Source organism: Copidosoma floridanum, unplaced genomic scaffold, assembly GCF_036245765.1.
Source record: "Copidosoma floridanum isolate Cflo_tuat_1 unplaced genomic scaffold, Cflo_Japanese_pri ptg000004l, whole genome shotgun sequence".
Taxonomy (NCBI): Eukaryota; Metazoa; Arthropoda; class Insecta; order Hymenoptera; family Encyrtidae; genus Copidosoma; species Copidosoma floridanum.
In genome coordinates this window covers 10,587,715-10,602,380 of record NW_028321881.1, presented here as the reverse complement: position 1 = coordinate 10,602,380, position 14,666 = coordinate 10,587,715, and the positions used below count along the sequence as shown (strand labels likewise).

Below are 14,666 nucleotides of genomic sequence, written 5' to 3'. Positions count from 1 at the left end.
CCTGCATTTCTTCACAAGAAAAAAAAGTACAGACTTACAATATGTATTTTTGGCTTTCGATATTCTGTCTTACATTATTAGTGGCATAGATGATAGAGTGCTATTATTTTATAAATCAAATCTCATTTTTTAATTAAATCAACATTATAATACTAATATATCTTAATAGTATCACAAACTACTCATCAAATTCTTAATATTATTTTTTTAAACAATTTAGCAAGAATAACCATTTTCTTGTTACACTGGTTACATCTAATCAAAAGTAATCTCATTCTTTTGTTAGATTCTTATAGTTGTCATACTATCGAAAGTTTAATTGCTTCGGTTCATTTTTAATTTTTTTTCGTCGCCAGTTCTTTGAATCCACAACATTGTGTACTTCTTAACATTAGCGATCGTGTAAATTGGTCTTGCTGCTGATATGGCACCTGAAACACATGTAATTACAGTTATTATTGTTAAAAATTCTTAGTTATCAGGAAACAATATTTGTTTATGAAGAATATGCATAGATTTTATAAATTATACCCGTCATTTCAATGCATACTGTGGTGGAGCTGAAACACTGCTTGTTTTCATTCCTACTTCCTGTCCATGAAAAGTTCTCATACATAAAACGAGCATCAAATATTTTCCTACAGGCATTGCGGACATGTGCTCCTTCATTGTTACCACCTATCTTTTTTATGAAAGAAACCTGCAGAATTCAATGGGTCCAAAAATTAACATTACTTACTAATTATACATAATATCTATGGAGGATCATTGACTACATTGTACTTACAAATTGGCGTTTTGCTTCTTCGTTTGATTGCAACATATTCTTCAGCTGGTCAAATTGATTTTGGTTTCTTATTGGAAAATCAGGCAAAATATCGAGTTGTTCTTCTTGCTGTATTTCCTGCACACTGATTTGGTCTAGCTTAACAATTATTTCATTCATCTTTCGTAATAATTGTTTGTGGTACGTATCTTTGTATTTTGCTTCTGTTAGGAATCCTATAAATTTTATTACATTATTAACCGATTTTACACATTTTGAAGATTACAGTAAATAAGAGTGCTGTCATTTTTTGAACATATAAAATTGAAACACTACAAATCGGTTGTATGCTATATATTGGAAAAAAAATTATGATGAAGAGACATATTGTTGTACGGGTTTACATGTACTATGTTGTACTGCTATAATAACGATAAAATATTACATTTTTAGTTTTGGTATTTAGACAACAAATTAGAAACATTTGATAGGAAAATAAAATCATGCAGCCCAGAAATCTCAAGTGGAGCTATTTTTGTTGTTAAACTTTGCTTACAATTTTCTTAGTAATTAATAACGCATACCAACTACAATTACATGATACATGACAAATTAATAAATAAAACAATATGGTTTTCTTCGTAAGTATTCATAATTTTGCTATCTTACATTTTCCATTATTTTATGTAGGTTTTAAACTGTTGGAGCTGGAAGTTTGGTTTTTTTATCTTCCATTCGATTTAGCATCATTTACATATATCCACCAAATATGAGAACATTTTTGTGAAAAGCTACTATTGAATTTTAATAAATAACTTTCTTATGATCAATTTAGCACCACTATTTTTTTAAGACTAGAAAGACTAGAATAATAGTGGTATAGGGAATTATATTTACCTTTCTGGTGGACACTTTCTCTTTCGGGCATCTCCTTAGTTGATTCTGGTGGTAGATCTACCACATTATCGATACTTTTTTTGCCTCGACTTCCGGCAGATTCATTAATTTTTTCTACGGTGGTTTTCTTATGCGAACCTGTAATACACAGAATACTTAGGAGTTTATTTAAATTACTTTCCACCGTTTACTTTTTTTAGTTATTTGTTGACTTGCTATATGTATGTGTGCTATAAATATATTTTATATTGTATTACTGACCAAGGGTTTCAATGAGTGCTGCGGTTGATCTCGGTATTTGAGGATTTCGTTCAATGTTTTTAATTTGAAGCATACTTGATGTCGTTTTCTCTGTTGCTGTTGAAATACCACTACCACGCTGTGTGCCACTGTTGTCTCTCAATGTTGGGTACTCCTCACCGCTTGTGCCAGGGATATTCCAACGATCATTTGTTCCATCTGTAAAAAAGCAGTGAAAGACTGAAATAGCTTAAATGATTCATAATCATCTTAAAATAAATATACTACATCTTGCTATACTGACAGAAATTATTTACACATAGATTATTGCTTATATGACGCCCTTATACGCATACCATTGCATACAATCAAAGCATTATTCAAGTATTTTGTGATATCCTATAAACGTCTTAAACTTATTTTTGATGCGTAGCAATAACTTACCATTATCATGCTTATCAGATGCAGTGGCCAATACTGGATAATTTTCAGGAATTTCGGTACCATTATAGTTACTGACCGGTACCTCCTCGTCAACAAGCATTTCAAAATCGTACAAGTTTGGAGGTTCAGCACTCAAACCTTTATTCTTCATTGTATAAGTGTTAACTAAAAAGCAAAAATTTTAACTACACACACACACACACATATATATATATATATATAACCTATATTATACAGTTATCGCAGGGTTTTCCACACAACTAACTAACCCTCTACTAGGGACCGTTCTCACCCCAACTGCGACTAAGCATCGGAAAAATAAGGGAAAATTAAATTGCTATCCACGTTATTTTAATCCAATAAAATCATATCTGGAGCCCACTGAGCTCCCTCTAACCAGTGCACAATTTTTATAACTAAAAATTTGTACACTATTAGTTTATATCAAGCTAAACAAAGTACATTGGTTCAAAAGTTTGTGCCACCTAAAAAAAACAAAATGGCGGACGCGTGAAGTCTTGTGACCCACTTTTTGTCAATTTGAAATTTTCGCAGTTTTCCGACTCTACCCGTTTCAGCATCCTTTGAAATATAATCTAAAGGCTACAAGCGTCTTCGTCTACTGAAAACGAACAAATCCATGCCTGGCCAATTGATATGCCCGCGTAAATAAGGTAACAGTGACGGCTAACATGATAACGTCTGCTTGCATAACTCAAGTGTAAAAAGTGACATTTTTCTGTGGCACACGAAAAGAATATACTAAAATCAGTTCTTTAGTAGTGTGATCGATGAACTATAAGACGAGAAATGATGTGGAGAACCACTAAGTACGTAGATAATAGTATATGAATATTATGATACTTTTTCTGTTGACATAATATTTAGGTAATTTATGAGCGTATTCAATTTTGGATAAAAACAAAAGGAACCGACCAATAAATCACTGATTAGTGTGGTTGACAGAGTTTTGACGGTTGCTGATCCTAAATTCGATGTTATTTTTTCTAAAAAATTTGTTTGAGACATTTGTTTAAATAAATCAATTTGACAAATCTCACAGCAGATTTGGAATCAGTGACCTTGAAAACCCTTAAATCACTATGGCTGAGTACTCTGTCCTCTTGGATGGTATCCGTTTATTCAGGTTGAATTCATTTAACAATACATTTGTTTATGACTTTTTAAGCATTAAAAAAAAAGAGTTAAGTTTTCTCATAGTGGGACCTTTAAACAATGGAAAAAAACTTGTAAAACTAGTGTGCCTGCTATTTTGAAATTTCGACTTTTTCCTGGCAAATATCAAATATTCCATAGATATGCCCATATACATTTCTTAAACAATACTGAAAACATCAGCAAATGATAAAAGTTTATTTTATTCTTTTATAGCCCTCAGAATAATACATAAATTATAAGTTGTGCATCATGTTTTACAGCTGACAATCAATTATTTTTCAAATTAAAAAAAACTGGAACACATGTTCGCGTCATTTAGATAATGAATTTATTGAACCCTTTTTTCCTTAAATCTCTTTTTTTTTCGTTTTCATTAGTTGACAAACATACATTTTCCTTCAAATACGTTAACCCTTAATTACGTTATTTTTTTTTCACTTTTTTCAAGGAAATAAAATATAATCGACCTTTTAATCGTAACTAAATTAAAAATTGTTGACTAGTTATTTGCTGTCTAAAAAAAAATAAGGAATTGTCGATGTCATATGTGTTTTGAGTACGAGTTTTTTAAAAATTCTTGTTATTTAATTATAACATTTTTAGACCAAATAGTTTTAAATGATTGAAGCAACAGTATTGAATAACAAAAGAAAAGTATTCCGCATACTAATTAGGTTTAAAAATATTCCACACACAAATGTTTTATTATATTAAAATACAGGATGTCTCATTTACCCGTTCAATACACCCAGCCCCCCTGTCCCTTTAATAATTTTGTGAAATTATATATTTTAATTCACTCAAACAAAGCTTTCAAGAGTGTCTCTTTTTTTAATCGAGTTATTCATTTTATTTTCTTGGAATATTAATTTTTGCATATTTTCAAGGTGTACGGCTAAATTTAAAATTTTGAGATACTTATTCGAAAAATGCAGCATACATAAAGTGATAAGTTTGTATATAGCGAAAACAGATAAAAATCTAATAAATTTCAATTCAAAACAATTTTTGTTATGTATTGATTATAATAATTATTCTGGGAACACTTGACTAATAGTTTGTAAGTTAATTAAAATTCTAAAAAGAAGCAGTCTAAAAAAATTTTGAGAAATACATATAACATACATACCTGTAACATACGTATAGAAATATACTGCCTACAAGAAATATTGCTTAAGTTTGAATGGGGTTGTTTCTGCCGTCAGATGGCGATAGTGTGCTCATGTAAGATTTTCACAGAACTATATCTATATATTGATCTATACATGCATTCAATATATAGATATAGTTCTGTGAAAATCTTACATGGGCACACTATCGCCATCTGACGGCAAAAACAACCTCATTATTAGCAGTTCGTGAAAGATTTTTGTTGGTTGAAAGTGAAAATTCGTAATGTTTATGGTCATTATGTTTTCTGAATGAACAAAATAATGTATTTAGTTCTTACAAGTACCATCTGAAGCTGAGGGTCTATGCAAACACACACACACACAAAGAGAGAGAGAGAGAGAGAAAGAGAGAGAGAGACAGACAGACAGACAAATATAAAAAATACCCTTACCTCCATAGTTGTTTTCATCTTCGGATTCATCGTGGGACATGCTCTCGTATTTTGGATTTTTCTTTGAAATCCTTTTAGATAATGCCATATCTGTTACAACCTCAGCATCTTCACTTGTATCTAAGTATTCTGACTGTTTTTCTATTCTTAAAGCTTCTTCAAGAGTGTCTGTAAATATACGTTTAACTAAATGAAAAGCTTAATACTTGATTAATTTGTAAGAATTTTATTGCATGAATATGTAAGTACTAGGAAGTACAAGAGCATCAAAAGGGTGGGGACAATATTTAAAAAAAAATTTACGACCTGATGTAATAACAATATCAAAACCAATAATACGAATTTTTATGGTTTTAATTTACTTTTGTTGCCTACTGGCAGTTATACAGTCTAAAGTAGAAAATTTTTTATTTCTTATTTACAATATCTTAAGGAATACATACTGTAAGGTCCACATTTTTTCTTTATGGCCATTTTCTTCCAAGTTTTGTCAGGCAGTTCCGATCTTACTTTTTTTGTTATCTTCTTTTCGGGCCAATAAAGTATATCCTCGAAATTATTTACCCAAGTCTCAGGGACGGATGCAACAAATTTGTCGAATAAAACAACGAAATACTTCATCTGTAAATTATAACGTAGCGTTAATGTAAGGTTAGATACGCGATGCTTGATGCAAATAAACAATGGATGTTATGCATTATTTCTATCGATAAATTTAAATTTATTGCAAAATTCAAGGAAATAATACTAATATTCTCTATTCAATGTATAACAGCAACTGCAATCATCTTAAACTAGTTAACTATTAAGAACAAAAATTTCTTTTTACTTTATATCGACGGCTCTTACGAAAAACAACGGAACTCAGAAATTCCAGTGTTATTTTAAATGGAAAAATCTGAGTTCCGTTGTTTTTTGTAAGAGCCGTCGATATGTTCTTTAATGTTTTTAGATTTAATTATGTCTACATAGTAAGAAGTCCCTTATTATGGCAATACCAAATTGCCAAAATACTGGACAGATGTAATTTTTATAACAATTAATAGTCCTGCTCAACAAACCAAATTTGTTTTCATTCTATATTGAATATTCTCTATTGTCAAGTAGATACATGACTATTAGCAGAAAAATATAAGAAATAAAATCATATAATTGCCATTTATTCGCTTTAAAGGTATAATGACGAATTCAATGTTTTATTTATTTTTTATCAAAATGAAAGAAAATGATATACGCTTGTTTATACTATAACGTACATTTGCTAGTGTATACTCTGCGTTCCAGTAATAAGGTCAATAATTCGGCTATGTAGCAATGACTTTGTAATTATTCAAACATTGTGTTGTTTGTCATTAAAGTGGTCATCACACACTTCAAATTTCACTTTCAGATCCCCCTTATTTGAAAATTATATGACAGAGTCACTTTACTTTCATACATTCGTATTAAAAGCGTTTGGAGGGCTCATCTTTTAGACTACCAATGGCTTGGACACGTCTTGCGACCAATTACATTTTCCCTGTTTCAAATTAATTAACGTTTATTACGAGGCTATTTACATACTGAATGCTAGCATTAAAAGCACAGATAAATACAAAAAAATATTACATTACTATGAATAGCGGTAGAGTATGTAGATAGCCAAGGTATCTCTTAATAACAAACATATAAATAAATTAATTCAATGAGGTAATTTTTAATAGAAAACACCGTCGTAACTTTTAATTTTCTGATGAATGACTTTTGATCCTTAGAGCGTAAATAATTCACTCTTGTGTCAACTGGAAAACATTTAGTATTGTTTATTTTCTATAGTTAATATGCCTTTTGGGAGTCGTTAGTGAGACGTTTTTAGGACATTTATTTAGAAGGATCCATACAGAACAGGCTTTAGATGTTTTCTTAATCACAAGTTAAAATTTTTACTAGAATTCAGCGTTAAGTCGCTTACGAACTAGTAAACTACAATTTCTTATTAGTAAAATATAATGGTATGAAAAATCTTATATATAGTTGTATATTACTGTGACGACGTTGGTACTTTTACTTTTGAAACGACGCTTCTTATATAGGACCCTTACTTGGCATAAGTAGGGGAAAGCGTCACACTTTTCCTGACCCTTTTTTTCGTCCCCCATGTCCATATGTTCTCTTGACGGCGAAAGTCTTATCTTGTCTTGTTATTTAAATGGCTTTGCGTGCCTATTGGACTCAATTATGCCACATTTCATGCTTGTTTCTTTGAGTATTTAATTTTGGTATCGTTTTTTTACAACTGACTGCGAAAGCATGATATTAACACCGAAGAGCCGGGAGCTACAACAGTAGTTATAGCACATATGGACAAAGAAATTAGACAGATGTGCCTGTAGTAGCTGGCGTGTGCTCTATCGAATAGCGCAAAATTTTGAAAGTGAAATTGAACGAGAAATTTTTTCGGTTAAGTAGAACGTTCGAAAAATCATATGAGCCAGTAGAACATAACAGTCCGTAAAACATAATGGTAAAAGTACGCAGGATAAATTTTTATAAATGTAAAAAGATATTATTTTCCATACGTGGCAAAAATGAGAAAGAATCTGCTGTACCACTTATTTAATTTTTGCAAGTAAAAATTAACTTGCATACGATACATAATCCGTTTCAATTGACTATTAAATATAAAACAACTATTGATGCCATGTTTGCTCGTTATTTAAATGAAGTCAAATCATATAATTATATATTTCATATTTTTCGTACGACAAGCCTACAGTTACCACTGTTAAAAGCCCAAAAATGAGTCTTCAGTATCAATAACTAAATGTTATAATAAATGAGCATTAATTAAGTTTGGATTTTTAAAATAAAATAATAATAAACTATTTATAAAACGGTACGTTACGTCACTCAGACACAAAGTACAAACATGAGCGCCTGAAGGGCCGCGTTGTTGTATGTTTATGTCCAAATTTCGTACATTTTTTTTTATTGAGGGTGAAAAGTGCAATTTTGCGCCCTTGGGCACACTTTGCGCCCAATAAATCGTTTTAAAGCCTAGGGCAGAAAGGGACCTTGACCCTGAGGGCATATAAAACTTTCCTGCCCGTTGGCCCAATCTGATTACAAGGATGCAAAGTGAAGTCCAAGGGTACAAAGCAATAATTGCACTGCGTGCCCATGTCAAATAAAACTACATAATAACAAAAATGAAGTTTTTTATACAAACCTCATTGAAGCTTTACTTCTCCCATGGATCCCACAACCCATTGTTTTTTTTGCAAATGAAAACTTTATAGTGTATAAACATATATACACATGTAGTCAGTACGATTTTCCTCCTGAACTAACTGCAGAAATAGATGTTTCTAACTATGATCTTGTAGTAGAGGAAAGACGTAATATTTGTCATCATAAGCAAATAAACAAGCTTTGCCGCATATTTCCCTTGCATTGAATACTTGTTTTATACCTAAATCTTTAACTTCACAAATGTTGAAGAGCACTGAATTAGTTGGATAATTTTTTAAGCCAATTTTCTTATTGAATTGTTGTCCAAAAATGACGATCTCTTCATCCCTCTTTTTAATGTCTGTTATTATAACAATACTACCATTATTCAGTATACAACAATTATTCGGTGATAAAGTTGTAAACTGAAAACTTTTTATCATGAGTTTACAGTTATTGCAATTGTCGATTGGCAAATTATTACTAAGTGGTTGATGCACTTTTGGAACGTTTGTAAAACAACTTTTTTTTTTCGGCCTCAGGTTTTCGGACACTCTCCGATGTATTTGTTGTAAGTACAACTCATTTTTTTTTACGATTTTTTTCAAAAACTTCATGAAATCTTCAAATGCAAAAGCACTGTAGTTATCCAGAGGCCCATGCTCAGTCACATCTTTTGGTAAATGAATAACATTATGGACGTTGTATGTAACATACTGTTTGCCATACAAATTTTTGAATTCATTTACGAAATATACAAGTAATTTTTTAGCGTAGTCATTATATTTAATACAGTGCTTGTTATGACAGAAAATCCGAATAGCTAAGCTTAGACAGTTACAATGAAGAACAAACTCTTTGGGTACAATGGTGTGGATAATAATTGGTGCAACATACAACAAGAAGAATCGGAAGTTAGTAGCTTTCCATCGACCCACTTCTAACAATGACTGCGTTTTTCTATTAAATTCTAGCGGCACATATTTTCCTAAACTAATTAGGAGATCTGAAAAAGATTTTGTTTGTTCTACAGATAATTTTGGTGTGTGCTTTAACCACATTATTATCAAAGTTCTTGTGACTCCCAAGCAAATTAAATGCTGATAATCGAGTGGAAATTGCTTCACCATGTTGATCGGTAAACATTCAAACGGTGAAGTTCCAATGTGATGTTCTTTTTGAATTCGTAATCTAAAGGATTCATTTGTTCTTAACGGAGCATACTCATTTAAATAAACCATTCGACCTATAAAATTCCCTTCTTCTATGCATTTACTGCACCCAAAGTAACCGTTGTGTTGCTTTGTTGCAGTACAAAACGAGGGAGCGGGCGCATCACAAATGATGCATCTTATGGTCACGACCAATCGCTTATCATTGTACAGAAAACCTTCTGTGCTGAGTAATTTATACTCCTCTATAAACGGTTGCAAATAGGTTGTCACCGATTTTGGCTTTTCCGTACCATGATATACTCCGATTACAAACGGTCCATTCAAATCATCGACTATTCGACCTTGAATGGGCCACAAGCACCGCTTTTTGGATTTTGTCATGGGAAGACCGTCGATGTTAATATCGATTTCAATATTATTACTAGTTATTATAGAATTTCTTAGAACTCTCTGTAAAGCAATTGCTAAACCTATGTGAATATATTCTCCTGGATCACAGTTCGTTACATATGACTTTCTTGGAGTCTTAAGTAATGTTCTAGGATCCGCCGGTAGATCTGTATGCCCATGAGATTTAAGGAGCTTCAGAAGTTTTGAAACAGCATCACGTGAAATCGAACCACACTGAATATACCAAAGCCGTAAATCTTCTTGTAGAGTTTTTTTTTTTTTCATCCTCTTCAGATAAACTGTCGAAATTATCACTGTCTGACTCATCGCTTCCTGAGGAATTAGACTCATAGCCATCTAAAGTAACCTCATCATCTATTTCTAGTGAAGTTAAAAACAAATCGTATTCTTTATTTCGTAACAACATGTCGCTGTTGCCTCTGTGGTTAGATGACGTTCTCATAAGTTGGACATCAGTATGTAATTCATGTATGGTAGAATCATGTTTGTTAACTCTTGTCGACAATTCGAACTCCAAAACATTATTTGTATTAGACATTTCAGAATTAGAAGACTTATCTGTATCATCTTCCAAAATTTCTAGGTCTTTTTCTGTTAGATAATCAATTCTTCTTTTTTTTTGCCTTTCACATAAGTTATTGAATGGTTTTCGGCATTCCATCTAAAAGTATTACATATATTTCTGTATTTATAGTATGACTCATCATTAAAAATGATATAAAGAAAAGGTGGTTTTTTTTTATACTATTATCGGATATAGTCCTTGTAAACAAGCAGTAGCATTAAATGTCATATGATCACCAAAGTCACCTGTAGGCACCCCGAACACTGCATGATAGGTGCTTGTATTATTAATTAACATTTTATCATTTAATAAAGTGGCCAGTAAGCACCGTGGGTCACACTGTTATAAGCGTTTGCGTTATTAATTTTAATTTTCAAAAATTAATTAAGTGGCTAGCAAGGGCCCCATGTTATTTGGTGATAGGCGCTCCTGTTATTTATTAAAATTGTTGGGTGGGAGTCGATGCTTACATACACATGAGCGAACGCAAAGAGTGTGTGTGCGGGTCTATGTATGTAGGGCATAGAAGTGTGAACGGGTCAGAAGTGCGAGCATGTAAAGCGAGCGAGTAGCGAGCACGAGCAGTCCGCGGGTAACTGCCAACTAGCGCACACATGTAGTTAGGAGCATTGAATAAACGAATCATTAAGTTACATTCTCAGTGTACTCCTTTCATATATTTAATCCCTAATATAAATATACATCAAAAATTTTATTAATTACTACAGTGGCCAGTAAGCTCACTTGTGTTGTTAATTGTGCTAATGAACGAGGTTATGAATGTCGCAGAGTTTACACGAATAAACGTGAAATCTAGGACATTTCTTAACCTTCGAACGTGGTGCGTATACTGTTTTTCGTACCTCTATGGCCGTAAAACGGTTAATCGCGTTCGCACGATTCACCACTTTACGGCTGCTGGTACGAAAATATATGTATCGCCATACATTTTCTGATGTTTCTGACATTATTTCTGAGATTTTAAATTTTTGAATTACAATATATTTCGCGCGAAAATCAGGGTATTCTAAGCATTATAACAAATTGTAGCTCGTAAACCTTCTAATCTACTAGCAGTTTGCGTCGTGAAAAAAGTAAAAATGAAAAAAGTATTTAATGTAATGAATAAAACATTCGCGCAAAAAGACAACATTCTCAAGAGAAATATAATCAAAATAACTAGGTGCAGATTTAAGCACCGCGGGCAAATGAGACACCCGTCTATCAGCAAATTCGAACGTTCTACAACCAATTAACTTAAATTTAGACTCTAAAGTCCCCTAACCATCTACCTCAACCACTTTAACTCCATAACCCTGTATTCTAAAGCCCTTAAACCAAATAACATGGGGAGTGGAGTTTAAATAGTTTATATTTTAATATCTTTATTAACAATAAAAGAGCTACACTTATCACAAAAAAAGTAAATAACTTGTAATTCATTGAAATAGTATGTGTAGGTTGAAAAAAAATTAATAATTGAAATAAATCGATAAGCTTATAAATGGAAATCATTAAAAAATATAATAATTTTTCAGCACCAATCTCTCGCTCTCCTAAATCTCTACCCTAAGCACTTTAATCCCATAACCCTGTAATTTTAAGCACACTTAAAGAAAATAACTCAGGGTGTGAAGTTTAATAAGTCAATAATCTCATTTTTTCTAAGAATAATAAATACTTTTCCCAAAAAAAGGAAATAACTTCTAAATCATTTTAATGATTTTTTGGGCTGTTAAAAAGCATTATTTATTGAAATTACTCGGTTAGCCTATAAGTAAACATTATGAACAAATAAAATTTTTCATTTTTATGCTTTTGACCAGCTTACCCTTTACTCCAAGTGCTTTTACCCCACTTACTAACCTGGGTCGGGGACAAAGTAGATCTTAATTGGATTTTTTTTTCAAATAAGAATATATTTTAAAAAATATGGCAAACTAATATTTTAATGACTTGCATATTCTAAGATCACTCTCCTAAAATTGTTTACGGGACTTACGTTATTTATCCTTGTACAATTTAATTTCAGTAGTTGTAGAAGTTTTATAGTTATGAAATCGTAAGTTGTTAGCATTTTTCGTACAAAAATTGTAATGAGTTAGTTAACACCTCTTAAAAATACCTTTTAACATAACTAAAGTGTTAGGTAAGTTAGATGTGTTGAGTTCATATTTTGTAAGAAATTTTCGGAGCCTTTATCCACTGGCAATGAATAATATTCTTTCAATGAATCTGAAGTCCTAAAAAGTTCTGAAATCGAAATATAAAAGCGGTAATTTTTTTTTTTTTTTTTGGTGCAACGTACATTATATATGACATTCGTAGCATAATACTGTTTATTACTCGTACTTTAACAAATTCAAACTAAGTTATATTGACTTTTAAATGGTACTTCATACAAACCTCACATCAATAAAATTAATGCCTTGCTATGCCGAAAGTATATGAAAATATTATGGCAAAAGTAAATGTTACTTAGTTTGATTTTGTTAAAGTACGAGTACTAAACAGTATTATAGTACGAATGTCATACACAATGTATGTTGCACTAAAAAAAAAAAAAAAAAAAAACTTTACCATTTTTATATTTTGATTTCAAAACTTTTTAAGGCTTCAGATTCATTAGAAAGAATACTATTCATTGTTAGTGGATAAAGGCTTCAGAAATTCTTTACAAAATCTGAACTCAACACATCAAACTTACCTAATATATTATTTTTGTTAAATGCTATTTTTAAGGGGATATCATAACTTTTCAGGAAGGGACCATTTTTGAATGTTTATTTTAAAAAACTTAATAATATTAGATATCGCTCATATTAGAAAGTACTGGATAGATAGAAACGAAGTATGTACAACATAGCTAGTAGAGCTGCCACAAGACAAGACAATACGATATTTTCCTAAATTTTCTTAAAGTCTTGTTTCTCGAAAATCATTAAAATCAGATATCGTGTGGTTCTTGGGTCATTCTCAAAATCAGTAATATTGTTCTTGTCTTGATTTGTAGTCGACTTTCCTGATAATTCTTGATATTGAGTTTTATATATTCCGGTTACCGTCCAACACAAAAAGCACAGCCAATTTCTTTCTCGCAAAAAAATAGATTTAATCTACAACTAATATGAACACGTTTAAATTTCTTAAATATTACTTAACATTTAAAATGCTTTTAAAAATTCAAACGTATTTTTGATTCAACTTAGAATTTATATGTAATTATTTATAATACGCACATTGTTCAATTTCAATTCATAAGCATTTAATATAATAATAACTAACAATCTTAAAATTGAATATGTTCTGGGAAATTCACATACCTTTTAAATCTTATTGAAAGATGAGTATTACTTTTGATTAAAGTTACAATGATATAACTTTAAATTTCGAAAGAGATTTCTTAATTTGCCTCGCATTTCTGTTTATTAGTATTATTTATTAAGAGAATGCGCCCTTTGGCGAGCAAGCACTAGCAATAAGCAACCTAAATATTTTTAAGTATTATTTATTAATACAATGATTCCTTAGGCAAGCAAACTTTGGCAATTAGAAACGCAACTAATTTTTAGTATTAATTATTAATTGAATTTGCCCTTAGGCGAGCCATCATCGACGATCAGTAACCCAACTGGTTTCTAGTAAAAGTTAGTGAACAAAATATATCGTCGGGTAAGAAAGAAAACGTAACTGTCTGCTACTCACCGATGCTTGCTCGTTGATGGGGAACCTTTTTTAAATTAATAATTTTAATGAACAGTTGGGTTTGCTTATTACCGATGCTTGCTGGCCTTAGGGCACATTTAATTAGTAAATGATATTGAAAAACGATTGTGTTTGTAATAGCCAATGTTTGCTTTACCTAAGGAAACACTTTATTTCTAAATAATACTAATGAATAGGTGGATTCTTAATCGCTGATGCTAGCTTACCTTACGGCATATTTTATATTAAGTAATACTAAATAACAAGTGGATCTTCAATCGACAATGTTAAATCACCCTAAGCACATTTTATTAATACATAATACTTAAGAACAGGTGGTTTTTAATCACCGATGCTTGCTCGCCTAACGACATATGAGGCGTTTCACGTCAACTGTCCTAGCGCCGCGCGCGAGCATCAAATACGTGCTCTTTTCAACTCGCAATTGCGGCATTATGTCGACATTAAAAAAAATAAAAAATACATAGAATCGACGTGTTTTTTCCTCAG

At 31.5% G+C, this 14,666-nt stretch overlaps 1 protein-coding gene across 1 annotated transcript; it reads right to left on the bottom strand.

Annotated features, from left to right (window-relative positions):
- Positions 1–315: 315 nt before the first annotated feature.
- On the bottom strand, positions 316–2,498 carry LOC149375730 (uncharacterized). The gene is made up of 6 exons (XM_089596001.1): positions 2,348–2,498; positions 1,925–2,122; positions 1,664–1,801; positions 788–1,002; positions 532–700; positions 316–431 (listed from the first exon to the last, which is right to left on the bottom strand). The coding sequence occupies exons 1-6, from the start codon at positions 2,496–2,498 to the stop codon at positions 316–318; spliced, it is 987 nt and encodes a 328-aa protein (XP_089452127.1).
- Positions 2,499–14,666: the final 12,168 nt, after the last annotated feature.

Coding starts and splice junctions, on each gene's coding strand:
- LOC149375730 (XM_089596001.1), bottom strand. CDS start 2,498: ATGAAGAATAAAGGTTTGAGTGCTGAACCTCCAAACTTGTACGATTTT. Junction 701..787: donor AAGAAGCAAAACGCCAATTT/GTAAGTACAATG, acceptor TGAATTCTGCAG/GTTTCTTTCATAAAAAAGAT. Junction 432..531: donor AGTATGCATTGAAATGACGG/GTATAATTTATA, acceptor CATGTGTTTCAG/GTGCCATATCAGCAGCAAGA.